The 27,992-nt window shown below is 45.0% G+C and overlaps 1 protein-coding gene and 1 long non-coding RNA gene across 5 annotated transcripts; one reads left to right on the forward strand and one right to left on the reverse strand.

Annotated features, from left to right (window-relative positions):
• Positions 1 to 250: 250 nt before the first annotated feature.
• ZYX (zyxin) lies at positions 251 to 11,806 on the reverse strand. Of its 4 annotated transcripts, none has more exons than XM_085235805.1 (10): positions 11,644 to 11,806; positions 7,997 to 8,248; positions 5,451 to 5,626; positions 4,228 to 4,320; positions 3,435 to 3,932; positions 2,963 to 3,095; positions 2,709 to 2,878; positions 2,373 to 2,551; positions 2,017 to 2,137; positions 251 to 1,403 (listed from the first exon to the last, which is right to left on the reverse strand). In XM_085235805.1, the coding sequence occupies exons 2-10, from the start codon at positions 8,235 to 8,237 to the stop codon at positions 1,293 to 1,295; spliced, it is 1,722 nt and encodes a 573-aa protein (XP_085091931.1). In that variant the 5' UTR covers positions 8,238 to 8,248; positions 11,644 to 11,806; the 3' UTR covers positions 251 to 1,292. The 4 variants fall into 4 exon arrangements, with proteins under 4 accessions (XP_085091931.1, XP_031411556.1, XP_010716009.1 ...); XM_031555696.2 differs by having other exon boundaries at positions 7,997 to 8,245; positions 11,644 to 11,782; XM_010717707.4 differs by lacking the exon at positions 4,228 to 4,320.
• Positions 11,752 to 27,992, forward strand: LOC146545436 (uncharacterized). The gene is made up of 2 exons (XR_014886402.1): positions 11,752 to 11,889; positions 11,981 to 27,992. It is a non-coding gene; the product is annotated as an uncharacterized LOC146545436 (long non-coding RNA).

The raw sequence follows: 27,992 nt of genomic DNA on the forward strand, positions 1-27,992 counted from the left end.
CAGTGAGGCACCAAGCAGACTATCATCTTGCTCTACTGAAATATGGTGTTCTATTGCTTTAAATGAGAGGAAGTCTAAAACTAAACAACTTGAAAAGGAAACCAATATGTGGAGAGAGAAGGGCCATGGAGAGAGGCCATTTTCAGAGTCTGACCATCTCTAGGAAGCTGGGTGGAACAGCAACAATGTATTCTCTACTGCCTAAGACATCACCTCTTACGGTTTGTTAAACAAATACAGCAGAGGCATATTAATGGAAAAAAAACTCACAATTTTATTGGATGCAAACAGTGGTCGGACAGCATACTTATTCAAAAGGTTTGCCCTGTCTTAAGAGTTTCTAGTATAGGGAGTGAGGCTCAGTGCAGTAACACAGACTCAGACAGTACACTGCAGTGACATTGTAGCTCCTACTGACAGCTGTGAAAAAACTGTTGGTGGAACACTGAGAGCTCCTAGTGTGCTGAGTCCTCATCCTCTCACTGAGGCACTTCCTCACTATATGCTTATGACAGCCATTCTTTGGACTGTTTTGTTATTCTTGCCCACCCTGACTGTCCAGAAACCACACTGGGAAGCAATTCATTTTAGAGAGAGAAAAAAAATTAAACTGTCCAAACTCAGGAGTAGAGTAGGATTCCAAACACTGCCAGTTTAATCTGGCTAGGGAAGAAGAAAAATTGACAGGGCAGTTAGCCAATAAAATCCATTAGAAGCAGAAAAGCTATAGTAGGTTAGCTTTTTCCAGCAACTAGAAGAGAAGCTCCCAGTACACTCTGCTTCCACACTCTTACCCAGAAGTGATGAAGGCATTAGGGGAAGACATCCTGATAATGAGGTGGCATGGGAAAACCTATGACAGAAGCAGTGCTGAGATGAAGGCAGCTTCCACCTTATGATGTGAAATCATTTCTTGGCTTCATGGAGCAGAAGAATGCTCAGCCTTTTCTCAGCAGCTGCCACTGGGTCATTCTTGCTACTTCCACCAGGCAATGGTGGAGATTTGGTCCTTCTTCTTGTCTTGAGGAAACAGAGATTTTGCACTCATCTCAGTCACAGTCCTCAGCCTGGAATACAGTACGGCCAGGAAGTGGCAGTGGGAGAAGAGGTCCTTTTTTAGTGGGTGCTCATAGTGAAGTCTACAAGAGGCGAATCCTACATGGGTAACCAACTGCGCTGGCAGAGTCTTCACTGGTAGCAATCTGCCTTGTCAGGCAGAGGGATAGAACAGTGGTGGGGAAGGAAAGAGTACTGAGTGCAGGGGTCTTGAGGGTATGCTCACTCCAAACTCCTCAGCACGCTGTTTTAGCACGAACAGTGTGACATTTCATACATAGAACGTGCCCATCCAGTGGAAAGCAGCCGTTTTCATCAGCCTCAATAGATAATGGCCTCCCACAGTCCTAAACGGAATAATAAGAAGAGGGATAGCTCAATGACAGCCAACGGCCAGGATGACAGAGACAAGGATGTAAGCAGTCCTATTGGGTCAGAACAATGGCTCACAGCCCACTACTCTTTCTGTGACTATGGTAATTGGAGAAACTATTTTGAGCAGGTGAGCAGTCTCCTCTGTGAACCCTGTAAGTTCTCCTGGCAGACACAGCTGCTATATTAGGGCTTTGACAGGACTACATGTTTGCAAAGTCCTTGCTCATGAACCTGTGATCTGTGAATATCTAACCTTTTTTTTTTTTGTTCTTCACCAAGAGGGTGGTCAGGGACTGAAACAAGCTCCCCAGGGCAATGGCCATAGCACCAACTTGCTGCAATTCAGGAAGCATTTAGACAATGCCCTTAGTCACATGGTTTGAAATTTGGGTAGTCCTGGGTAGAACCAGGAGTTGGATTTGGCAATCCTTGTGGGTCCCTTCCAACTTGGGATATTCTGTGATTCCAAACCTTGCTCAACATGCTTTCAAATCATAAGACAGCATCAGTGTTTGGTCAAGAAAGGAAAGTTCAGAAGATGCTTAGTGATGATGCAAATGAGAGGAGTGGGGCCAACAGGGTTACCTCACACTTGTAACATTTCATGTGGAAGTTTTTCTCCAGTGCCACCACACGCACTGTCTCATCTTTCCCAGGCTCTGGCATGATAGGTTCACTACATACTGAGCAGCGTGGAGCATACTTCCTGCAACACACAAATACAGCAGAGCTCTTGACCACTGCAGGTCTCTCACCATCACACAGAAGCAGAGGCACAAGTCACACAAAAAGAGGGAAAAGACCTTAGTTTTAACACAGTGCATTGCTGACCCACTTTTAAACTTCACTGTGAGTAACCCAAGTCCATTTTGCAGCAAACTAAACAGATGTGAGGGAATCTGCCTGCTTTAGGATACCACATGCATGTTCTCCCTCCATACCTGTGGTAGTCATCCACACAGTGAGGCTGGTTGGCCTGGTCCACTATGAAGGAGGCTCCCTCCAGAGGAGTATGGCACATCACACAGGTGAAGCACTGAGGATGGTATGAGTTACCAGTGGCCTTCAGCATCCGGTCTGTAATGGTCTGTTTGCAGACACTGCACTTTTCCAGGGTTCCCTAAACACAAAAGAAACAAGTAAGACAACATTAATCTAAACCTCCATCCCCAGGAGACTACATCAGACAGGTGAAATGGAAAGGGGGAAGGGAAAGCAGGAGAGAACAGCCACAGCAAGCTCAGCCCTCTGCAGCAGCTTTTGTCCCAGTTACTCACGGCATAGCAGTCCTCACAGAAGGGCTTTTCATCCACATTGTAGAACTGCTGCCCCTGCAGCTGCTTCTCACACTTGAAGCAGGTGAAGCACTCTACATGGAAAAGGCAGTCCAGAGCTCTCACAGCTGGCTGGGTCCGTGACAGGGGCTTCCGACAGAAGCCACAGAGCTCTGCCAACAAGAGTAGAAAGGGATTAGGAGATATAAAAACCCCCCACAGTCTCAGTCCTGCTGCTGTTCACTAAAAGAACACACCAGAAGTAGCAGCTTCTACTGGAGGTGGATGGTCCATATCCTTCATTAGTTTCTGAGTCAACAGCTCCAGCTCTTCTACCTCCTTCATGGTCAGAGGAGAGTTTCCCTTAGGTGGATTTGCACTGGGTCTATGCTGCAGAAGAGAAAACAGTCAGTCCCAAAGGATGCATATACACAGACTCATTCCCACTCTGTCAGTCATAAACTTGCTTCTCTCAACTTTACATCTTTTCTCTATTCAAGGGAACAATGTGCCATCCACGATGCTTGCTTTTTTCCCCACCTTTACATGAAGTTCTGTCCCTCTCCAGCACTGTTCCTACCTCTGCTTCTCAATAACATAACAAAAGGTGCCAAGTGAGCAACTACTTGAACTACATCCCTGAGCTTGGGACAGACCCTCCCTCCTCATCCTCCAACTCAACCCCTCAGTGATGCCATACCTGCCCAGAGACACAACTCCGACCCTTACCATGTCTTTTGCAGCAGCAGATTGCTCAGTGGGAGCAGGTTTCTCCTGCACCTGAGGTCTTTCCCACTGCTGAGCATGGGTGAAATTGGGAGGCGCAGGCCGAGACAAGGGACCTGAGGGTGAAGGGGCAGTGAACTGAGTCTGAAGGGAGGTAGGATATCTTGTAGAGTTTGAAGGAGCCATGGGAACAGTGGCACCTGGTTTGGATCCAGGAGAGCTGGCAACAGAGGGTGGTATGAATTTAGCAGTAGGCTGAGATGGGAGAGAAGAGGGTGGAGGGACTGATGCTAGGGGCTCCTTGCGCTGCTGTGGAGCTGCCCATGGAGCTGGGGCAGGAGTTGAATCCAATCCAAGGGGCTTGGAAGATAAGCTACCACTTGGCTTTGGAGTGAACTTGGAAGGAAAAGGAGGTGTCGGATCTCTGGGTGCAGATGAGATTTCCACATGAGCTTTTGGGGCCAAGGGTTTCTCCAGAGAACCTGTGGATCCTGGAGGTATCTGTAAAGGGAAGAAACAGAGAACCAGGCAGTTATCAACAAACTACAAGAGAAAAATATACTGTTTACAGGAATAGGGAAGTAGGTATCCCAGGCCCGCAATGATAAGAGTCCCTGCATTACTACATAGTTAATAATCTTGAAAAGATAAATAATCTGTGCTTTCTGGTTCTTCAGGTAGGTTTCTTGCTATGATTTATCCAGACATTTTAATCTTCAGTAGTATCCTTCTCACTACCTCAGTTCAGCAAACCAGTCATCTCTTTTTTCCATCTGTGACATTCTAGACAGCTCACCCGGGATTTGAAGGGGTCATTCTTCTCCATGTCTTCCAACATTAAGGACAGTGAGTCAATCTCAAGATCAATGCTGTTCATCTTGCCACGCACCTATACCACCATCCATGGAAAGAGGGATCAGAGCACATTACAGGAGCAGCCAGGGAAGTGGGTGTATCCCCTACAACAGCAGATTTTTACACCTGGGATCTGCTCTTGGTTCTGAGCAGGTAGAAAGCTAATGAGGACCAACAGGAAACAGTCTCCAAGGACAAAGTCTCCAAAATCTAACACAAGTGGTAAAACAAACAGCCCAGTAAGACTAACAGAAAGATTCAGGTAAGAAGAGACAGCTGGAGGCCTGCAGTCCAATACCCTACTCACTGCATGGCTGACTCCCAAGCTAGACCAGGTCATTCAGGGCCTTGATCAGGTGATTTCTGAACATCCTCAAACATGCAGATTCCCCAGCTTCTGCGGGCATCTGTTCTAGTGCTGAGACATTCTTGGAGGTGAACAGGTTTTTCTTCTGTCCAACAGGAATTTACCTTGCTGCAAGTTGTGTGCTTTGTCTCTTGTTCTCTTGCTGTAACCCTGTAAGATGCATCTGTCTTCTCTCCTCCTTTCTGTATTGCAAACATCATTTAGATCCCAACCTTTGACCTTGCTCCTCTTCTGCCAGCTGAATAAATGCAGCCTTCATACCACATGCTCCATCCCCCAGGGACTGCTGTGACACTTTACTGGACTACTACTAGTTCAGTATTCGTCCGGGTTTACTACAACATGGGACCAAACTGCAAAATCCAGTTGGCTGCTCTAAGATGCAGCCTTGATAACACTGAAGACAGAGGGATAATCATTTCCCCTGTCCTAAAGACTAATACAGCTCAGTATGTGGTTAGCCTTTACTGCCACAAGGGTGCATTACTGGCTCACATTCAACTCACTGTCCATCAGGATCCCAAGGTCCTTCAATTGCAGAGCTGCTTCCTAGCCAGTTGACCATAACTTATGTGGTGGATGGCGTGGTCCCATCCCTAGTGCAGGATTTTGCATTTATATTTGCTGAACTTCTACAGCATCTTATAGGAAAGGACAGTGCAGACACTAAGGTGCTAACCAAACTGGTACTGTTTTCCCAGATCTCTGAGCTTCCTGCTGTTGAATTCAGAGAGCACTGAGAAGTTGTCCCAGATCAAAGTATCAAAAGAAATTATACTTCCCTTGACCTCACTCACCTGTGGGGCAGGTCCTTCATCAAACATTGGTGGAGGAGGTGGAGGAGGAGAAGGAAAAGCTTCATCTGGGGCTGGTGGAAAAGGCTCTTCAAAGGGTGGTGGGGGTGGAGGAAAAGCACAGTTTGAGGAGAAACTTAGATCCTCTCCAGGTGGGGGAGGAGGTGGCAGTGGCAGCTCTATGAAGAACAATGAAAACAAGAGCAGAGCTCGATCATTTCTCACTCCTAGCCAGTTACAAACCCCACAAGGTGCCTTGAAGGAAGGTGCTCCCCAGTATCCATCAAGGACAACTGAACACCACAGGATTGCCTTCACCTTGTCCAAACTACTTGCCATCATATAAGCTACTGCATTAGTCACTAGAAATTCACTGGGTAACTGAGAAACATGTCCTAATGTTTTTACTCACTCCTTCTCTTTCGCTGTGCCCTTGCATGTAGAAAAGGCAAAAGATGTCTATTACAACACAGGTCAAACAAGATGCTCTTTCCTTTCATCCTTTATGCGAGAAAGATATCTCATCATCCAAGCACAAAACAACAACAAAGACAAGCAGGTATAAATTCTACATCCCTTTCTCTGGTTATATTAAACATCCCCTCCTCTTTCCAGTTAGTCCCAACCAGCAGCAGGGTTAAAGATCAAGTGTCTTACTCCTGCTGCTCCATGTATTACTTCCACAGCAGTTATCAAGTTGTCTAATCTTTATACGTAGCTGTTTTCCACAGGCTTTATTAGGATTTCTCATCTGTAAACTAAAGGAGATGAACTGAATGTTTTTAAAAAATGAAAGCTGAAATCTTATTAGGCAGTGGAATGCATAAACTGCCCTGGTATGCAGTACCTCTTCCAAGTCTTCTTGTTCTGCTTTTGGAGAGTAAAAAAGGTAATACAAAGCCGGTATTTTTTCTTTGAAATTATAGTTTGGGAGTAAGATCAAGTTTGCATGAGCTTTTTTTTCTTTTTTTTTGGTTTATTTAAAAGAATAAGGCAGAAGCAAAACCCTGCTCTACTGTTGCAGTGCTTCAAAAAGATGCACTAAGAGCCTGCTTTAGGAATTATTTACACAAAGAAGTTTCCTGCATGACCAATATTAAATATAACATTACAACAGTGATTTCAACTTAGCCATCCTGCCATTTAAAACAGAGAGACCAATTGCTATGGGTTTAAGTTATAGTATCACTCCTCTGGGGAGTGTACAGAAAAGGGAGAGAATGATCAAAGAGATGTATCGGGGAATAATCAAATCATATGCATACCTCTCTTGACTGAGTCAAAACTGAGTTTCAGTCATTCATCTGCCTTGCTAGTACAGCTTTGCTAGCAGCCCTTACCCACTGGCAACATGACAGCTTAAGCCAAACAGTTCTGCTAATCTCCATCAAGCCTGTTCCTCCAAAAGAAGCTTTACAGGGAAAGAAGTGTGCAAGTGGAACAACTAATACCCCATTCTCTTGTTACTATATTCTGAAAAACAATTTTTAACATCTGTTTGTTTGCTTTTGTAGTTGAGCTAATATATTTCCGTCAGTTTGATGCAACCTACACACACACTCCTAATCCACAGAACTTTAGCAAAAAAGCATAAAAACTATGATAAGACCTTGGATGACAGACTCAAGATTCCAGCCAACAATGTATAAGCAAAAGGTCACCAGTTAGGTGGTGCAATTCTACAAGACAGAGGCACCGACACCCTGGGGCCACTGTGACTCATGAAATGGAAAAAATGATTTAGTCATTTGCCTCTGAGTGCAGGATCAGCCTTACTACCATTAGATCAGCTGCCCACTGAGTTAGTACAGGATACACCAGCGTTACACAGGAACCTTCTGCTCCTTAGAAGAAAAACAACCAACCACCAAAACCAACAAAAACAAATAACACCCATAGGAGAAAAAGGAAAAAAAAAAAAGAAAAAAAAAAGAAAGCCACACACTAAAGTAAGAAGTCAGTCTACACAGGAAAACACACTCAACCCAAACCACTAGCAGAAAGTATAAAACTCAGTTATACAAATCTCATTTCCTGTTTTTGTTAGCTTCCTTTTCTTTTCATGCAATTATTTCTACTTCCTTTGAAACTGCAATCTTTGTTGCTAAAGATGAGTCCACAAGAAGGGTCTCTATAATTGGAGACAACCAACTCAAGTTAAGATGAATTGGTAAGAAAAAGAACAGTGTGATGCACCACCATCAGGGTGAACATTCCTGCAATATACTTGCTCTTCGACTTGCTGGCCAGAATACTACTGCAGTTACTCAATTATACAAGCAGGGAATATCATGAAAAAACACTGCATTCCTCCAGCTTTACTAAAATCTAAGTGCAGTGCAGGATTGCTTTCCTAACTCCTTTCCTAACTGAGATGCCACATAATTTGAGATCACTTTACAATCCTTTTATCTTACTCAGAAACTTGCAAGCACCTACAGTAACAGTATACTTCATTTGCAGTGATTCTCATATTTAACCCAGTTACAGACCTCGCATTCTGAGAATTGAGAAGCATATCCACATCTGCCACACCCCTCTTCACCTACCTTCTGCCGTCACAGATATGGGGATCTCCCCCACTCTCCCCATCTGGGCACGCTGGGCGCCAGCTCCAGGAGGCTGTGGCAGCGATGACTCTGATGGACCCCCAGTCTTGAAAGGATTCACCTTGGGTTTAGGGGCAACCACAGGTGCAAACTTCTTCTGTGGGTTGTAAAAGGACGGTGTGGAAATGTTGATACTGACTGTGGTCGTCATACGGGTCCCTGGGGTACCTGGAGAAGCCATCTTTTTGGCTGCTGGCAGGAGAGAAGAGAGAGGAAAGTGATATGAAATCAGACTTGGGCCAGAGTGGGAATTAATAGAAAGGAATATACAATGGAGAGATACAGGAGCTTGTGCCTGGGCAAAGGCCAAGGAGCCAAAGCAGAGCGTAGAACACTTTGAGAATAAGCAAGGAAGAAGGAGGAATGGCAACTAAAGGCAGCCTGAATAAGCCTTAGCTCAGCTCAGCACAGTGCTGATCACAAAGGGGTTTCTTGTCAGCCATGTGCTGCCACAGAGAAAACTAAGCTCCCTGCTGCTCGAGACCCCTCCACACACAATGCAGGAAGGAGCCGACGACCAGTGCAAGCATCTTCACCCAGCACAGCAATCCCCACATCCCTCTTCCATGACTGGAATCATTTCCTCTGCCCCACTTACCCGATAACGTCATCTGTTTCCTCTTGTCCTCAGCCTGTGACACCCCAGTAATGCTCCCTCAGTCCCCAGCACACCCCTGCATCTCTCATCCCACCCACTTTACCTCCAGACCCTTGTGTGCAGGCAGAGGCAGAAACAACGGGTCAGGTGAGGGGTTCTTGGTGCCCCATTCCCCGGCAAGGCCCTCTGCTTTCTCCCTCTTCCTGTCACTGCCGGTGAAGGAGCATCCCCTGACCCTCACTGGCTGAGCAAGCCGCCTGCTCCGCCTCCACCAGGAAGCAGTTCCAAGGGCTCAGGGCAGCATCTCTGGGGCCATGCGACTCAGCACCTCCAAGGCGACTCCCTCAGACCTGAGCTCAGGTCACACACACAGCAGCAGGCAGTGCAGCTGCAGCCCTGCCACATACGGGATGCCCAAACAACTCAGCTTTGTTCTGAGAGCAGGCTGAGCATTGCTACATGCAGCCGTGACAGCCCCTCCCGTCCTCTCTCCTTTCTGTCACCAAATCTGAATAAGCACAGGCTAGCCCCACCAAGCCAGCTGTTTCAGGAACCCGAGGGCCACATTTCCAGCATTCCTTCAGCCCTGGAATTCAGGTCAGAAATCTCATCTGTGCTAAAAATCTCCTCAAAGTCAGATGCTTTGTTGCAACCCTGGCACGCCTACAGTTCTAACACCCCAGCCCAACAGCACTGCTGCCAGCCCAGGGCTCTACGCCCATGTTTCAGACCAGTGCCCTTCCACTCTGCTTGCAGATAGCTCTCAGTGATAGCTGCTAGGACAGCCTTGGTGTCACCAACTTCCACCCACCACTAATTCACCCATGGCTGCTGGTGAGAGCTACATGCTCAGTTCTACGTGCTGCTGTGGTTCAGTTCTACCTGGTAAGATGGACCTTGTAACAGTTTACAAACACACAATAACACAGACAAACAGTAAGGTTATGCTTCTGCTCTTTTTTTCCTTTGCACAGGCTTGACAGGTTGCATGCACTTTGACAAACAGCTCTCGGCTCCTCAAAAAACAGTGAGCTGCAGACAAAGAGTTGAGCAGAGCATGCCCCATATGGTCCTACATGGGAAAGGGCCAAGGCAGAAAAGCAATCAGCAACGTCTGTTGCTGATCCCTCACACTGTTGGGAGCCAGCAAGTCAGAAGGGACTGATGAACTCTACCCAGTCTACAGCTTCTACAGAGCTACTGAATTTGTCAGAGACCTCCGAGCACTTTTTTAGAGGCTTTTGCTGATAGAGGCACTTACACTGTCTTGTGCTCCACTGTTTTGTTACAATCTCCTGCTATAGTCCTAAAAGAATAGGCTCTTAGAAGCAGAACACCACAGTCAGAGAGTAATTTCTAATGGCTGTTCAGACTGAGGTCAGCCAGCAGTGAGACATCCTCCACTTCATAAAATGTGCTGGTATCACTGTCAGCAGCTGCTATCTCACTGAACTTAAAGCAGCCCATTTCCCAGTATGCAGTGTCACATTTAAGGCCCTTTCTTCTCAGAGCTGTCTACATCCAGCAGCTGCCCCTGCTCATCCTCACTTCTGTTTATCTGTCTGCCCCCACACAGACCAGACGGGCTGAGGAAGGCTGGCCTTGCTGTGTCCCCGCTGCTCCACACTGCTGTCAGTATCATCTGAACCCTATCAGGAACACTAGTCCTGTGGCACTGTTTGTAAAAGCAATTGGAAGAGGGAGTGTCAAACCAGCAGATCTAATCTCAACTCCTCACGTGTCCCTGAGGTGAGAGGTTTTCTGCCTGCTGATAACAGTAGTTAGATGACTCAGGTGGACCTGTGAAGAAAGACATCCTCCAAAAGATGCAGTGAGAATACTGTTGCCTCACACACTTGCAGAGCAAGGAACTTAGGACCAAGCAGCATCCCCCTCAGCAGCAAGGTCACCTCCCAGAGGTTCTGTGACAGGTCTGCCAGCTGTTAGACATGCACATGGTTCTCAGTTCTTTGGCCTCAAAACAACTTTCAGGAGCCAAGCTCCCTTCCCTGGGCAGTGAAAAAGAAAGAACACAGAGGGAAAGAGCAGAATGCCATTTGCCACCTCAGTTGGTAGAAAGAAAGCAGTTTGTCTTGGGGCACACAGTAAAAGCTGTTTCAACACTGTGGTCTGACACACTGCATCTGTATTTCTCCTATTTGCCAACTTCCCTTTAGATGAAGGGGGGAGGGAGCAGAATGAGAGCCACAGCAAAAAAAAAAAACCCCAAAACAACCCAACATGGACTGTAAAGCAAACAAGATGTAGGAGTCATGCTTCTTTTCACATTCTCATACACGTTGATTCCAGAAAGTTCTCCCCACCTGCCCCCAAACTGCAAATTTTCACAGAGCAAAGTCCTACCAGCTCCACAAGCCAGAAGGCAGAGCCTGCAGAAAAGCAGGATGGGGGAAGGGAGCTGCGAGCTTTTTCTTCATATGTTGGCCTTGCCTCCTCCTCCCTGTGCAGAGGGAAAAGAACTCCAAGAAGCTATGCAAACATATTTAAAACGTTAGGAAATTCTACGAATTTGCAAGCAGTTGCACCGTCACTTTCTCAAGGTACTCCCAGAGAGACAGAAGCTCATCTATTAAACAAATTTCATGCACAAAGAGCCTCAGATTGTTCTCTTGAGCACATCTGGAAAAAGACTCCCTAGGTGTCTCGCTCATCCATGCATACACAAAAGAGAGCTTGTCCCGACCGAGGCAACACCCCCTTCTCCCTCTCCCCCTGCTCGAGCCGTACAGGAGCTCCAGCCGACTCCATTGCACCAGCAGCGGGGAAAACTCACTGCATTCGCACTCTCAGAACGGAGCCGCTCTCCGGCAGAAGAGCATCCCCACCCAAACAAGCAAATAGATAAATCATGACCTAAACGAACCCCTCAGTCCAGGAGGCGTTTCCACAGGGCAGCCGCCGCCCGGCAGCGCCAAAAGGACCGCGTTCCTCCGAGCACGGCGCTGCCGACCGAAGCCGAGAGACTCACCTCGGGGGGAGAGAGAAAGGGAACCACCGCCCCGGAGCGAGAGCCGGGGGGGCTGCTGGGCCGGGGCCTGGGGCTGCCTCGGCGTGCCCGCCGGGAGAGGCAACAGAAATGAAGGGGGGAGCTGCTGAGTCCCGGCGCTTCCGACCAACTCTCGGAAAAGCCTCGCCCAGGCAAAGTTGTTTGACCATAAAAGGAGAGAGGCTGTGCGAACAGCTGAGCTCACTCGCTGGGGAATGTAGCAATGAGGTAAGGGGGGAAGGAGCGCCCGAGGAGGACGGGCTGGCTTGGGCTGCGGCGGGAGCCCCGGGCTGACATCTGGCGCGCTCCCCGCCCCCAGCCTCACGAAGAGGGGCTCACAGGGGCTTTCCTGTCGGCGATCGCGACCAAGAAGCGTTCTTCCGCGCTGCCCTACCCTTATCCTGCCGCCTGCTGGGGCCCGCGGCCCGGGCCGGCTCCATCCCGCCCTCCCCGCGCCCCACTCCGCCCTGCAGCTCTCTCCCTCCTTCCTTCAGCCCCGGGGCTGCCTCTGCCCGCGCTGCCCGGCGCCGTGCTGGAGCCGAGGGAGAAGTTCTGCGGCTCTGCTGAGGCGCTGCCCCTGTGTTCCAGAAATTAAAGCACGCATCCCATGATTCTTCAGTGCAGAAGTGGGGTTTGTTCTTCTTGCGTTGCCTGCGAAGCAGATACTAAACTTTTATATCAAAGACCGGCTGTTTGAATTGCCTTGTTGTATGGTCTGTGCTGCACATGGGCTTTGTTTTTGGCCCAGCACTGGCCAGGGCTTGGTCCTGCTCGATACCTGGCCCAGTACAGCAGAGTGTGTAGTTTTCAACTGTAATCTTTTAATTCTCCTTGCTTCTAAGCCTCTTAGGAAAGAGGAGTGTCAATGAAGACAGTGTTCCTTGTGCTTTGTGCCATTATTAAATGTTGTCTTCAGAATTCAGCCTTAATATTGGGGTTAATGCCCCTCCAATTAGAATTACTGTATTTGGTGATGCTCTCGAGATCTGGAGCTTTTCTGCTTCTTAGACACCTACAAAGGTACCTTCCAGCACCGGTAATTCATTTGCAGGTGGCTGAGCAAGCCATGAGCCATGCCAATTAGATTCCCAGCGTACATTACTGCAATATACTCCCATCAGAGAGCTGCACGGAGAGGTTCAACAAGGCTTACGAAATCCAGCATAAACAAATTAATTTTATAAGCAGGTTTGCCACAAAGAGGTAGTGCATTTTATGATACAGCTGGAAGAAGAATGGCACTCTAAGGTTTTCCAGTTCAACACAACTGAAAATGCCACCCCCCTACCTATCTATTTGTCCATATGTCTGTCATAGCATCTCACTGCTTCCATAGCTGCAGCTGTTGAACTGCTGGCCTACAGCTGTTGAGTGCTTAAGAATGTATAATTCTCACATAAGTGCTAAATATTATTATAATGCCACTTTTCTAGGCATGTAATCAGTCCCACTAACTACTGTAATTAATGCACAAAATAATTGTGTAGTTTAAGGAAGGTTTATCTGTACTGTGCCGGGTCTTCTAAAACTGTCGCTTTTCTAGTGCTGACAGTCCTTTTCCTTTTTGTTCAGGGAAAGATGTCAGTTCAGAAGTAAAAAGTAATGAAGTTCTGGTACACGGCAGTGCACCTCACACAATCAGCATGACCTCAGAGTACTATACCACTGTTCCCACTGCTAGCCCTGACTCCAAAGAAAACAAAGAATGTCTCAGACTGAGATTTAAAAAGTGCTGAGAGAATATGAAAAAATTCTACTCTCTCATCATTTCTGGTTACATCCACATAAATCCAGATGCTTGTACATTTGATTGTCTCACCAATCTGGTGATGTTAAAAAGATCAGCTCTAGGAAAATGAAAATAAAAAAAGGAGTCCATCTTAGATGTTTTATGTTACTTCTCACAATGGAGAAACAGATATGAAACAGATAATTGTTTAGTTGATTGGGGATGTGAAAGACAGAGTTCTCAAATCAGAGTATGTCAGAATAAATAGAGAAAAACTTTAATCTGATTTTGTGGATTAAAAAAAAAAATCTCTTTGTGCTAATAACCTTTCTTCATGCAGTTCTTTGCTTGGAGGAGCAGACATTTTTCCGCTGCAAACTAAAATTAGTACCTTGAGATGCACACAGCAGCAGTCAATCCCCTTACTAGGAGCAGAATATTATTCCTGAATAAGATTTTAGCTGCCTGGGAACAGATATAGATCAGCAGGTATACTTGGCTTGTTGTGCCAGAGGACATGGGCTTGATCTTCTTGTGTTTTCTGGAATAAGCAGTAGTCCTCTTCTTGAATCCCTTTGGCTGTCCCATGCCATGGAAATAGTGATCTGGTATTTTGGAGTGTACTGTGGTGTAAAATCTACTGCTCCACACATGTTGGGTGGAATGACAGCTGACTACAAAGCAGATGATGGAGGGATTTAGACTATGCAGTTCTGGCTGGCTCCTTCTTTGAGATCTGTGGATGTAAGCAAGGCCCAGTGCTGTCTGTCAAACCAAAGCTTAGAAATTCCTGAAGTTGAATGAACACACCTCAGAGAGACTAAGTTTTCATGGAGAAAAACATAAAGAATCCTTATGGGCAATCAAGTTGCAAAATACAATGAGTAAGTAAAGATGAATGCAATACAGAGGTGATGTGACAAATTCATGTACTGCACTGAAATTAGGAGTATGCTGGCAGTGACTAGGTGGCTATAAAATAAAAATAAAATTAAGAAAACATAAGTTCTTGAATGCAAAAAGGATTCTTTCCAAGATCACCAATAGGAAATTAAACCTTTGGGGAAGAAAATCTTACCTAAATTCAATAGGGTTCCAGATAACTGCATAGCTAAAGGAAAGCTATTTGGATGCTGGACAAAATGATTAACTATGTTAATAATGTAAAATATCTTAATCTGTGTAATTTTCATCTATACTAAGAGATCTAGTAGTGCCGTTTTATCTTGGCATGAATTAGTCATTCATTATTAGTGCTACTTAAAAGTCCATGTTTTTGTAACCAATGAAAAGCCCTGACTCATACCTGTCTTGCATCTCTGTTACTTCTTTAATCATGTAGCTTTGTTTAGTCTAATTACTTTTTTTTTTTTTTAATTTATTCTAAGGTGCTACTCATCAGCTTAACCTGTATACACTTTCTTATTTAAATGCTGTCTGTGGGAACAGAAAAATTGAGAATAAATAATGGGTCCAATTTTGTCCCCAGGCCAAGAGGTTCAGACGATGTTAGGTCCACACTGTCTAGGGCAGGGCCACCTGCAGCAGGTTGGCTGCTTGCGTACCGACTGGTGCATGAATGCATCCCCCAAGAGCTCTTGGGGGATCCACTGTGCTCTCAAAGCATAGGCTGTTAGCATGCTCCTGACTCACTCCCTCCTGTGCAGTGCATGACAATTCTCCATGTAAATGCTTAGATCTGATGAAGGCTGACATCTGCCGTGGCATTGGATCAGATAAACTACTAAACCATATAGAAATCACTGTCCTGCTGAAGCAAGCTGCCTCAATTTGCAGAAAGGGGAGGGGCAGTTGCCAGGCCTCACTGTCCTGATGGAAAAGTAGTTTCAAGTTGGAGACTGCAGAGGCTACAGTCTTTATAAGCCTAATCATCCTCATGCATCTGTGAAACTGGCACGCAGTCAGGAATTTACAAAGTTATTTGCAAAGGTCATGAATTCTTTTGGAGAAGTCCCTAAACAACAAACTGCCCAGGAAAGATAGATAGTGCATCTCTGATTTTTCCCTTTAAAACCAAGTCTGCTATGCAAAGCAGACTGTCTGTCTTCTTTGAAGGGGCTCATTCAACAGCTATGGAGAACTTCAGTGATTTCTGAGAAGTGTAATTGACACTGCCCCCATAAGATCCTCATAGAAAACCTTTTGATGTTTGGGATAGATGAGCAGACAGTGAAATGGATTTGAAAACTGACTGAATGGCTGGGCCTAGGGGGCAGTGGTCGGAGGCACAAAGTCTAATTGAATGCCAGTAATTTTCAGAGTACCACAGGGATCAGTACAAGATCTAGTCCTATTGAACATCTTCATCAATTTGGATGATCGTCATGCACCTGCAGTAAATTCACAGAAGACATGAAACTGAGGGGAGTGGTTGGTTTCATCAGAACACCACACTGCCGTCCAGAGGGACCTCGACAGGCTGGAGAAATGGGTTGACAGGAATCTCATGAAATTCAACAAGAAGTGCTGAGTCCTGCACCTGTGGAGAAACAACACATAGCACCAATACTTTCTGGGGGCCACCCTTTTGCAGAAAAGGACCTGGAAATCTGAGTAGAAACCAAGTGAATAAGCCAATAGTGTGCCCTTCCTGCTAAAAAAGCTAATAGTACTCTTGGCTGCATTAAACAAAATATCACCAGCGGGTCAAGGAGGCAATCTGTCCCCTCTACTCAGTGATGGTTAGACTGCACCTGGAGTGCTGAATATATTTTTGGGCTCCTCAGGATAAGACAGGTATGGATTGACTAGAACGAGTCCAGTGTAGGGCCACCAAGATGATTAAGGGCCTGGAGCATCTCTCCTGTGAGGAGAGGCTGAGACCTGGAGCCTGGAAAAGAGGGGGACTGGGGGATCTTACCAACATATATAAATACCTGAAGGGAGGGGTGCCCAGAGGACACAGCCAGGCTCTTTTCAGTGATGTCCTGTAGCAAGACATGAGGCAGTGTGCACACAATGGGACAAAGGAGGCTCCCTCTGAACACTTCTGTGCTGTGCAGATGATGGAGAACTGGCACAGGTTGCCCAGAGAGGCTGTGGGCTCTCCTCCTTGGAGATCTCCAGACGGCACCTGAAGGTGGGCCTGGGCACCTGCTGTGGGTGTCCCTGCTGGAGCAGGGCTTGGGCCAGATGGACCCAGAGGGCCCTGCCAGCCTCAGCCACGCTGTGATTATTTTTACATCCTCAAATTAACTTATAAAAGTATTGCATTATACACACATATGTACATACTTCAAAAGGCCGTTCTAATCACACACACAAAAAAATTAATGTTCCTAATTAAAGCATTAGAAAGAGTATAATCTGTAAAGAACAACAACAAAATCCTCTTGTTCTGGCAGGAAACGCTTTAGTGAGGCAATGCAGATGTATACAAGAAAGAGGGAGTGAAGCAGCTCTGTGGTATGACCATGGGCATACCAATGTGTCACAGGCCATCTTAGTGGCCAGGGGAGCAGAGACCTGGGGTCTATTTTAGGGAGAAGCAACATTTCTAACAGGGCTGGCAGGTCTTTCCTGAACAGAAATATGGCAGATATTATCAGTCTCACTTCTGTTTCCTTGTCTCCTCACTCCAAGTTTTCCTGATGAATAGCTGCCTCTCCTCTTCTTGACAGGGCAGCATTGCCATGGCTCGTGGGGCTTGTTCACAGGCACGTGTCCTCTCTCTCACACTGCTCTCCCACATCTGCTCACTGCAGCAGGACCTGGCTCCTGAGGAGCAAACAGGCTAGCTCAGTGAGTATCTCTTACCTTTAGTGGAGGATGAGCTGTTCTGTGACTCTGGAAAATCCCAACCAGTCAGCCAAGGCCTAGAGAACACAGCTGAAACACAGATGAGTAATTGCGACATGCCTATGGATGTGGCTAGATGTGGATGTCTGCCAAAATCTGTTCTGCTTTGGAAAGCAGCTATACCCTTGCAGTTTCCACAGCCTGATGCCCTACTACTTGCCACCAGCAAGAAAAGTTGAGATGTATTCAGTTGTTTTGTGCAAATAGTGCTTGTCAGAACTAACTGTCAAAGAAACAGATGTGCCTCTCTGCTAATTAAAGAGCCTACTTTTCACGTGTGTGGTACAAGCCTCTTTCCATCCTAATTGCTGTAGAAGTCTCCTTTCTTCTTTGTTACACTGTGTAGTCCTGTAGGCATAGCGAAAATAAGAGGCAAAATCAGATCTTCAGCTCCCTTAGTTCATACTGAACCTCATATGTCATACAGTAGAAGTCCTCTGGTAGCTTTCCCACAGTAGCTGGTGCAGCTCAGTGCTCCAGGGACAGAGGTGCTGTCTCTCACAGTCTATCTATTACAGTCTCAGTAATATTATCACGAAACAGGATCCTGGTCACCGTCTCTACCCAAGTGCCATTATTTTCACACTCAAGAACTGAAGAAGCCAAGTAAACAGAGTGGCCTTTGGAGACTGCTAGCTTTGTCTTTTTGTGGCATGACCACAAAGATGTGTTGTTCTGGTCACGAAGAATGAAGTCTGATATAGTCCATACCTTTATTATCTGTAGGAAGTGGATACTGAAGCAAACTACTCTCTCTTTTGAGCCTCACAAAAATAAGTAATTGTTTCAAACCAGATTGGAGTCTTAGCAAAAACTAGTGCATACAGACTGTAGATGATTAAAGAATCAGGGCTCTAGAGAAAAGTGATAAACAAAATAGACAATATAGGCATATAGTCCAATAGTCTGCTTCTGGAAACAAATAAGCCAAATGCTGACTACAAACTGCACAGTAAAACACAATCTTTGTACAGCTTTGATGTGGTGCAGCCTCCTTAAGACCTTGCTTTCCAAAAGCAAGATAAATGGAACTAGTACTTGTTACCAGCATGTTTGGTAGTTAATTTACTGCCAGTATAAATAACAGGATAATTACAAACCAGACAAAAATCTTTGACTATTTCCTGGGGTTGCCAGGATAATTAGCAGGGCCTTGCAATAGTGCCACTGTTTGTCTAGCAGCAGCTGGGAGTCTGCGGAAAGTGGTCATTTATTGGAGGTAGCTGACCTTAAAGCTATGATTTTCAGTAAGTTGAAAATGTAAAAGTGTGACAGATGTTACTGAAGAGGTGTGCTAAGTTCATTCTTTGCCTAAAAATGCGGTCAAGTGCTACAAGGAGAGCCACTGCCTGTGGGGAACAGGATATCAGCAGTAAGAAGCCACCATTGCCAGCACTTTGTAGATAGGCTGAAGAGGTTCTCAAAAAGTTTAACCTCATTATACAAGTTCACACAGGCAGGGCGAGCAGGCAGGGCAGGGCAGGGCACCTTGCCGTATTGGAGGAGGCTTAACGGCTCACGTAACAGGTCGTTGCTCTCTTGGCTCACTGATATGCAATCATGGTCTCCACACAGTGGGGAGCTGCTGCTAAAAAGGACGTGGAGACTTGAAAGTATGTATGTCCGTGCAGCAGTTCAGGTCTCAGACTGTGGAGAATGCCTGGCACTGTGACTGCTACAGGAGGGCAGCAGGGATACCACCTGTGTGTGGTGTGAGCAGATGGATGATGTGCTCAGCCTAGTGATGGAGCTAAAGGAGGAAGTAGAAAGGCTGAGAAGCATCTGGGATTGTGGGAAGGAGACTGATGGGTGGAGTCACACTCTTCCATCCCTACAGGAAGGGCATGGGGGAGATGCTCTTCAGGCAGTGGGGGACCATCTGTCCTCTCACAGTCAGATGGGAGGGGGTCACCTCAAGGACAGCGAGGGATGGAAACAAGTCCCTCTTTGGGGTAGCAAATGGAATGTCTCTCAGCCTGTTCCATCTTCCCAGGTGCCCTTACATAACAGGTATGAGGCTCTGAAGTTGGAGGGACAGGGGGATGTTAATGTAGGTGAAGGTCCATCCCTGCAGGAGAGTTTGTCCAGGGCTAGTCAGATTCTCCTCGTGTCACTACAACATCAATTAGGAAAAAAAGAAGGGTTGCCGTCATAGGGGACTCCCTTTTGAGGGGAACCAAGGGCCCAATATGCCACTCAGACCCATCACACAGTGAGCTGGCTGGGCAGGTTAGATGGGCTTTAAACTAGATATGGCAGTGGAAGAGGATGTACTGAGTGACAGAGAAGAGCGTGGGAACGCTATCACCTTGGGAGGTGGTAGAGGAAAACCCCAGACTTGTTCTGAAGGTATTAGGGAGGGCACTTCCAAGAAGGCAACGAGGCCAATAGTCAAGCTGAAGTGCTTCTGTACCAATCTATGCAGCATGGGAAATAAACAGGAGGAGTTAGAAACCGTGGTGCAACTGGGAAAGTATGACCTAATTGCTATCACAGAAACATGGTGGGATGAATCTCACAATTGGAATACTCTGATTGAGAGCTACAGGCTTTCCAGAAGGGATAGGCAGGGTAGGAGGGGTGGCAGAGTTGCCCTCTATGTTAGGAAGTGGATAGGTAGCGAAGAGCTGTGTCTTGAGAAACAGCCACGATCAGGTCGAGAGCTTGTGGGTTAAAATAATGGATCAGTCCAGGAAAGGATGTCTAGTGACTGGGGTCTGCCCCTTCTTGCTTCAGCTGCAGGAGGTGTCATGCTCATGGGCTCTTCTCCTGATGGGGGGTTTCAACCACCTAGATATCTGCTGGGATAGCGGCACAGCGGTGGCAGACAATCCAGGAGATTCCTGGAGTCTGTTGGGGATAAATTCCTGGTCCAGGTATTAGACGGACTGACCTGAGATGGAGCCCTACTGGGTGCTCACCAATGTGGAGGAGAGCATTAGAGAGGTTAAGATTGGAGGCAGCCTGGGCTGTAGTGACCTGGTGGAGTTTGTGATCTGGAGGAATACAGGCCTGGCAAAAAGCAGAGTCAGGACCCTGAGCTTCAGCAGAGCAAAATTGCAGCTGCTCAAGGAATTGCTAAGTGGGATCCTCTGGGACGCTGTCCCATGCATGGGTACAGAACAGAGCTGCAGCTCTTCTAAGGACACCCTTCTGAGTGCAACGGCTCTCCATCCTCCAGCAGAAGTCAAGCAGGGGAGGCAGGCGACCGACATGGCTGAGCAAGGACCTGCAGCTTAAACTGAGGGAAAAGAGGGAAACGTACTGGAAGTGAAAGCAGAATTGTGTAGCCTGGGAGGAATACACGGCTGTTGTCCGCATGTGTAGAGATAGATTAGGAAAGCCAAGGCACAGATGGAGCTGAACTTGGCAAGGGTTGTGATAGATAACAAGAAGGAGTTCTACAGGTACATGGGCAGGAGGAGACTGGCAAAGGAGATTGTTTCCCCTTTGATGAAGGGTAATGGGGAGCTGGCTTCTCAGACATAGAAAAAGCTGAGGTACTCAATGAGTGCTTTTCCTCAGTCTTCACAGGTGGTCAGGCTTGCCATGCCTGCCAGGACCCTGAAACTCTAGGTGAAGTGTGGGGAGTGAATTCCGTCCCCCTGTAACAATGGAACAAGTCCAAGACCTCCTCACCCTCTGTGCGTGGGAAGATGGAGCAGATCCTCCTAGGAGCTAAGTTAAAGCATATACAAGACAAAGAGGTGATCCGTGACAGCCAGCATGTCTTCATCAAGGGAAGATCTTGCCTGACCAATCTGATGGCCTTCTATGATAGAGTGACAGCATTGGTGGACAGGGAAGGGATGAAGGATGTCATCTACCTGGACTTCTGCAAAGCCTTTGATGTGGTCCCTCACCACATCCTTCTCTCTAAAATGGAGTGGTATGGATTTGAAGGATGGAGTGTTTGATGGAGAAGGAATTGGCTGGCTGGATGAAGCCAAAGGGTTGTGATCTGGGTGGAGGCCGATCACAAGTATTTTCCCTCCAGGGTTGGTCTTGGGGTTAGTGCTCTTCAACATCTTCATCAGTGACATAGATGATGGCATTGAGTGCACACTCAGCAAGTTTGCAGATGACACCAAGCTGAGCGGTGCAGTCAATATATTGGAAGGAAGGGAAGCCATCCAGAGGGACCCGGACAGGCTGGAGAAGTGGGCCCATGAAAACCTAATGAGGTTCAATAAGGCCAAGTGCAGGGTGCTGCACTTGGGTCAGGACAATCCCAGGTATTTATACAAACTGGGCGAAGATCTCCTTGAGAGCAGCCCTGTGGAGAAGGACTTGGGGGTCCTGGTGGACAAGAAGCTGGACATGAGCCAGCAGTGTGTGCCTGCAGCCCAGAAGGCCAACTGTTCTGGGCATTAAAAAAGGGGTGGCCAGCAGGAAGAGGGAGGTGATTGTTCCCCTCTACTCAGCTCTTGTGAGGCCCCATCTGCAGTACTGCATCCAGGCTTGGGGCCCTCAGCACAAGAAAGACATGAAGCTATTGGAACAAATCCAAAGGAGGGCCACTGAGATGATCAGAGGGCTGGAGCACCTCTCCTACGAGGAAAGGTTGAAGGCATGGGGCTTGTTTAACTTGAGAAGAGAAGGCTCTGGGGAGACCTAATTGTGGCCTTCCAGTACTTGAAGGGAGCTTATAAACAGGAGGGGGAATGGCTGTTTGTGAGGGTGGATAATGATAAGACAAGGGGGAATGGTTTTAAACTGAGACGGAGGAGGTTTAGGTTAGGTATTAGGAGGAGATTTTTTACACAGAGGTTGGTGACACACTGGAACAGGTTGCCCAAGGAGGCTGTGGATGCCCCATCCCTGGAGGCATTCAAGGCCAGACTGGATGTGTCTCTGAGCAGCCTGGTCTACTGGTTGGCAACCCTGCATAGAGCAGGTGGGTTGAAACTAGGTGATCATTATGGTCCTTTTCAACCCAGGCCATTCTGTGATTCTATGATTACTAAGTCATTGACAATTTGCATATGCAGTTCTCCAAAGGTGTGCTGGGATAATAGAGGCGTAGCCTATTTTCTGGTTTGGTTGACTACCCATTTTACACCAATGTGGAGGGTTTTTCCTCTACTAACGAAACTATCCCTATCTGTCACCAGATAGTGGAAAATACTTCGGACAAGGGCTTGAGGGACAGCATTAATGAAGTCAGTGGCGGATGTACATTTCTGGAGACATATTTCCTTCAGTTAAGGCATTCTCCATTTACCTTCATTAAGGTCAAAAAGATGAGCATGTCCTACATACTTGTCAAACCTTGTGGCTCTTTGCATCCATGGCTTATGAAACAAGTTGCTTGGAACCTTTACCCAAAATACTTCAGTTCCTTGTAAACAGCTTTAGGTAATGTGTTTGGCCAGTTGAAATCTACATGGAGACCATCAGTGTTCAAGCTTCGTATGGAAATATACTCTTTCCTGGGATTCTTGAGTGCTAGGTCATGTCTCCAGCAGTGATGGTTAAAAGTAGGGAGCAGCATGTAGTGAAATATGCTTGTGAAATTGAGCCAGTAGAATCTCATCAGGCTGCTAAGTGCTTCAGATTATGAGAAAACCACTATCAAACTACTTTTTGCAGTGTGACTGATGTTCCAGAGACAATATTGGACTTATTGCTGCCAAAAGAAATAAATGTTATATTTACGCATTTATTCCTTCCGATCAGTTGCTTGTCCTGGGCCTCCCACCCAGGGAAACATGGTCTTTCTTCCCAACATCTTGATACATAGTATTCAACCTCATTCAAAGAAACTTCTTGGTCTCCTGTTTGTTTGCCCTTGATGTCCATGCTCACCAAGACTGTGTCCCGCCAAGGTGGTCATTACGCCTCTAGTTAAATAATATAAAACAAAAATGAGATTTGATAAAAGAAAGTATATGCTTATATTGAGAACAGATTTATGAAGTAGTACAGCAAAGATTATGGATTTTTACAAGGGTGCAGTACAGTGCAAAAGCCACATATGATATCCAAACAATTGCAGGCAGTGCATGATGACATAGCCACAGTATTGTCAAATGTAAGACCTTGAAAGGGATGGAGCTCTCTCAGTTATGGTTGTCCACTTACTTTGGGGAGCAAAGCAGAATACACCAGGATAGCATACTTTCTCCAAAATGTCTTTTTCTGACTCGAGAAAGAGGAAATCTCCATGGAGATACAAATTTTAACGTATATTAAAAATACTATATCCATCCCTTCATAAATTTCAAAAGGAGGCATTCCATAGGGATGAAAGTACATACCGCAAATTAGTCTTCTTGACTAAGAGGACAGAGAAGGGTACAGAGTACTAATCAGTACTGAGAGGAATAATGCTTTGGAAAACATGGACAAAGTTTCGGTCTAGTTGATGCTTTTCATTGCCCGTAACTTCTCAAACATGATATTATTGCAGACAGATATCAGATCTTGTGTGCCAAAAGCCTAAATTTAAATTGATGAGTTTAGCTTGCAGTCAAGGTTAGAGGGACAATAAAACATAGAAACTTTTTTACTCTTTCATGTTACGTATTTTTAGGTTCCTGACTTGGTTCTGAAGCTAGAACAATTCTATTGGTCTCAGAATTCATTTAGTCTTTCAGCATATGCTGATGAGAAGACATGCTGCATCCTCTTGCTTTGTTCTTTGACTGATCTTTACTGGAGTCCTAGAGCCTCCATTTTTGTCTGCTCTTTACTCAAAAATTGCTATTCTCCAATTCATTCACCTCCAACCAAGGAGCGAAGCTTCAAGTTACATACTTGTTGCCCAGTGTCTTAAGAATTCCACTTTCCTAAACCTATCAATAATTTATTGGAGAAACGACGAGACCATAACTTTTCTCATATACAATTGTTTCAACTCTTTTATCTCGCTAATAGTAAAATGAAGAAGTAGTAATAAACATGAAAGTATGATGAATGCTCTTACTGCATGTTGAATCCAACTGCACCTTTGGGGAGATTAAAAGGAAGAGCAACAATCTGTGGGAACAGTGAAAAGCTAATGTCCCCCAAAATGCAGAAGAAATACTTCTGCATCAACTGAACTTTTTGTTCCAGGGCTTTACTGTATGAGGATGGGCCTACTAAATTTGAAAATGTGAGAATGGAGAAGCTTTTTGAAACATAGTGATGGCTGATCACAGTACAATACTGTGAATAAAAAACATGTATTGAATCAATAGGTGTCTTGTTTCTGTTTAAAACTACTTAGTTATCTTAAAGCATGCTCAAGACAGAACTGGCTGAAAATTAAAGATGCTGGATAATGACAAGCCACCACAGAAAGTACTTGTAAGTATTAAAACATAAGTGATTCATGCAACACTACCTAATTGCAGCTGTTGGTCAGCCACAGAATCAACGAGGATTAAGAAAAAATAATACATTATTGTCTGCCAGCATAAAGACACAGCAGTGTTAAAGGAAGCCTTCTTTAGCACTGGCTAAGATCACACTGTTCTAATGCAGCACTCCTTGATATTTATGAGAAGTGGAAGTGTTATCAGTTGGACGTAATACTGCCCAGAATGGTGGCTATTGTCTTTCCTGCACTTTTCTGTCTATGGAAATCACAGGGTCTTTGCCCAGTGCTGATACATATGAGTCCATATACTCTAAGGTGAGGTGGTGAACAAGATGCTGTCCTTTCCTGGTCTGCTTCTGGTAGGGGATGCCTCCCTACAGGAACCATCAGATAGTATCAGCAAATCACTGGACTCTTCTATAGCTGCAAAGATCCTGTTCTTCAAATTTCAGTAGAGAACACAGCAAGAAGCAAGGTCCATGTGTGCTTTATTAAGGAGCTTGTCAGCAGGTGAGAACATTAGACCTCAGAAGTCTTGAAACACAGGAAACAAAAGGTCACCCCCAAATCAGCACAAAGGCAATCATTTTAGATCCTTTAAGATCTCATACAGCATAGTAAAGCAGGTAGATTTATTCTGATCTCCTAAAAACAGCAGTAGGCCTGACTTGGTTCCAAAACCAGTTTTAGTCAATGTTGATGTGCCAGTGCTTACTCACAGCAGCTGCGTGCTCAGTGTTACATGTCAGAGACTATTTTCTGGATAATTTTTTGAAAGTGAGGGCCATTCTGTCAGCATGAGTGAACAGTTCTGGTTGATATTTTGCTTCTGGATACATTATACTATTGTTATTCCAGACATAACAATTTGGTAGTGAGGACAGAAATGCTGGCTTTTAAAATAAGAAGTACCTTCTTTGTTGTGACTTTGCTGTATGTTTTTATTAAGATTTGCATAACAGTATTGCAGGAAATCCCTTCCTTGTAAAGAGCTAATACCTTCACTTTCTGAAAGTTCCTCGTTCCCCATCTCTAATATACCACAGGGACAGAGTGAGAAGATGACAACTGATATTTTGTAAAGCTAAAAATACCATGCCTTTTTACATAACACTGGGAATTTAAAAAGCACATTTACTGCTTGCAGTTTATTTTTAAAAATGCAGTTTGAGCAACACCACTAGTACAGATTCAATTGACATTTATGAGAAGTAGCTGCTAAATGTTTCACTGTTTGGGAATGAGACATTCAGTAGAGAATGAAGTAAATGTTTTTTAAAAAGTTAAATAAGACTCATACTGCATCAAAGGCATTTGCACCCTGTTACACATCTCAAGTTCATGTCACTGCCAGTGTCCCTTTTCTTACTGCGTACTGTGTAACCATTCTGACCCTCCAAAACTATTTCCCCAAACCTCGCTTCTTGGTACTAGCTACCTGATGCTGAGCACCCTGTTCACTCTCACTACAACAGATTCACCAAATGTTGAGTTGCCATTTCTTTCTTTTTTTTTTCTCCTCTTTTTTTTTTTTTCTTTTCTTTCTCTTTTCCTCATTGTCCTTCCTGGAACGCTCAATCAGTGTTCAGTTTCCAGTAGATTATTCTAGGATAGCCAAGGTTTGTGTCTCTACTTTGACAGCATAGACCATTTTGAGAACTCACCATGCAGGAGAAGGGGAAAAATAATCTTTTGGTGCCACCATTACTTCTCTTCAGCAACGTAGGAGAAAATACCTTTGAGCACTAAGAGGAATTTTTGATAATTACTCTATTGAGAGGGTGGATTGGTTAATACTACTGAAGTTATTTTTTTTTATGGCTTTTAGGTATGGGGAGAACAATATCACATTTGCTTGGAGGTGCATGTAGGTATGCATGAGCTTATTTTGCAGTATGCAATGCAAATATATGCTATGTCAATACCTCCACCTATTGTCTTCAGTTCATGCACATAGCCTCAAATATTTTCCCAGCTTGAAAGAACCCAGCCTTCCATTTATGTATGTCAAATATGCTACACCCTTTCAGAAGCTGAACCAGGCTGGTCCTTCCTTTTTCATTCTTTGAATCTCATAGAAAGCTTTTGTCTCCTGCACTGAAGGAAGGATCTCCAAGCAAGAAATAATGGTATGAGTCATTTTGTTATCTCATTTCCTTTTCAGTCCTCTCAAAAATCCTATCAGTAGCTAATACAGCTTGATGTAGAATTAACTCTTGTGGTATCTACTCCATTACTTCTGTGAAGCAATTACAGAGATCTCTGCCAGAAGAAGCATTTACTGAGGAATCCATACTGCCAGTGGCAGAAGGCCAGCAGAGAAGCGTATTGGAGCAACAGTCCCTGGAGGGTGATTCCTGCCTCTATAGATCTGATACAGACATTATTTTTTGTAAACATCTCCTACTTAAAAAGTTAGTAGGCCTCTGCTTATTTTCCACAGCTTAAGACACATCTTGAAAGAAGCAATGTATGAAGTTTGTCTGTATCTTTCTGTGATATAAATTGGTCATGCTATGGGATTATAAGTAAGGATTAAAAAAAAAAAGATCAAAGAAGGAAAGCAAAATGAACAGTTGTTTTTCAGTCTTTTCATAGGTGGATAGATGTGGTTGCCGATGAGATCTTTGGGGATGGAAATTAATGTTAGGATGAATGACAGAGAGAAGAATGATATTTTAAATTATTTTGGAGTTAGCAAAGTTTAGTTAAAAATGGAACATTCAGATTTATATTGGTAATTTTTTGCATTTGCACAGCTTTAAAGGGGAGTTAAGGCAGAAGACATAGGGCACATTATTTATTGTTATATAATCACCATCCCTGATAATTAATTACTGTGAAATTAATATATTTATTAAGCAAGTGTGACAGTGACAATAGCTTTGTATTTCACAAGCAGTATTTCTCGGGAAGAATTTGCTCCAGTATTCTAACTTAAAAGATTTTTATACTATATATATATATATACACATATACATATATATATATATATATGTATGTATGTATACAGAGCTACAGGGAACATAGGGAAAATTAGGTTTAATAGTACAATTAATCAGTAGCTTAAAGAAAAGGTAATCAATGCTTAACAGGCATGTCTTAAAAAGTAAATAAAAATTAATTAACAATTTACAGCATGAGTTTGTCTTCAGGGTTATGATGATGAAAGTGCTACACTATGGATTTGGAAGAAGCTGTTAAAAATCAGATCTTTTTCTGAAACTGCTTTTCTCTGTGCTATTATATATATGTCTCTGCTGGCAGAGCTTTGCTCAAGCACATCTTTCTTCCCACCCTCTCCTGCTCAGACCTCTGCGTGAGTGCAGGGATGGAGGGAAGAAGCTGATGGATGGCCCCTGTCACTTCCCAACTGTACAAGTCAACCTGGCATTAACTCTGAAACAAGTGCTCACTTGGAGCACACACTTTTTTTTTTTTTTTTTTTTTTTTTTTTTTTTTTTTTTTACTACAGGT

The sequence above is a fragment of the Meleagris gallopavo genome, chromosome 1 (assembly GCF_905368555.1).
Source record: "Meleagris gallopavo chromosome 1, MGAL_WU_HG_1.1, whole genome shotgun sequence".
Lineage (NCBI taxonomy): Eukaryota > Metazoa > Chordata > Aves > Galliformes > Phasianidae > Meleagris > Meleagris gallopavo.

Bases quoted from the DNA above. Each gene is read 5' to 3' on its own strand.
- ZYX (XM_085235805.1), bottom strand. From the start codon at position 8,237: ATGGCTTCTCCAGGTACCCCAGGGACCCGTATGACGACCACAGTCAGT. The intron at 2,879-2,962 runs GTGTGTTCTTTT...TCTTGTTGGCAG, and splicing joins AGTAGAAGCTGCTACTTCTG to AGCTCTGTGGCTTCTGTCGG. The intron at 2,552-2,708 runs GTGAGTAACTGG...TTTTGTGTTTAG, and splicing joins TCTGTGAGGACTGCTATGCC to GGAACCCTGGAAAAGTGCAG.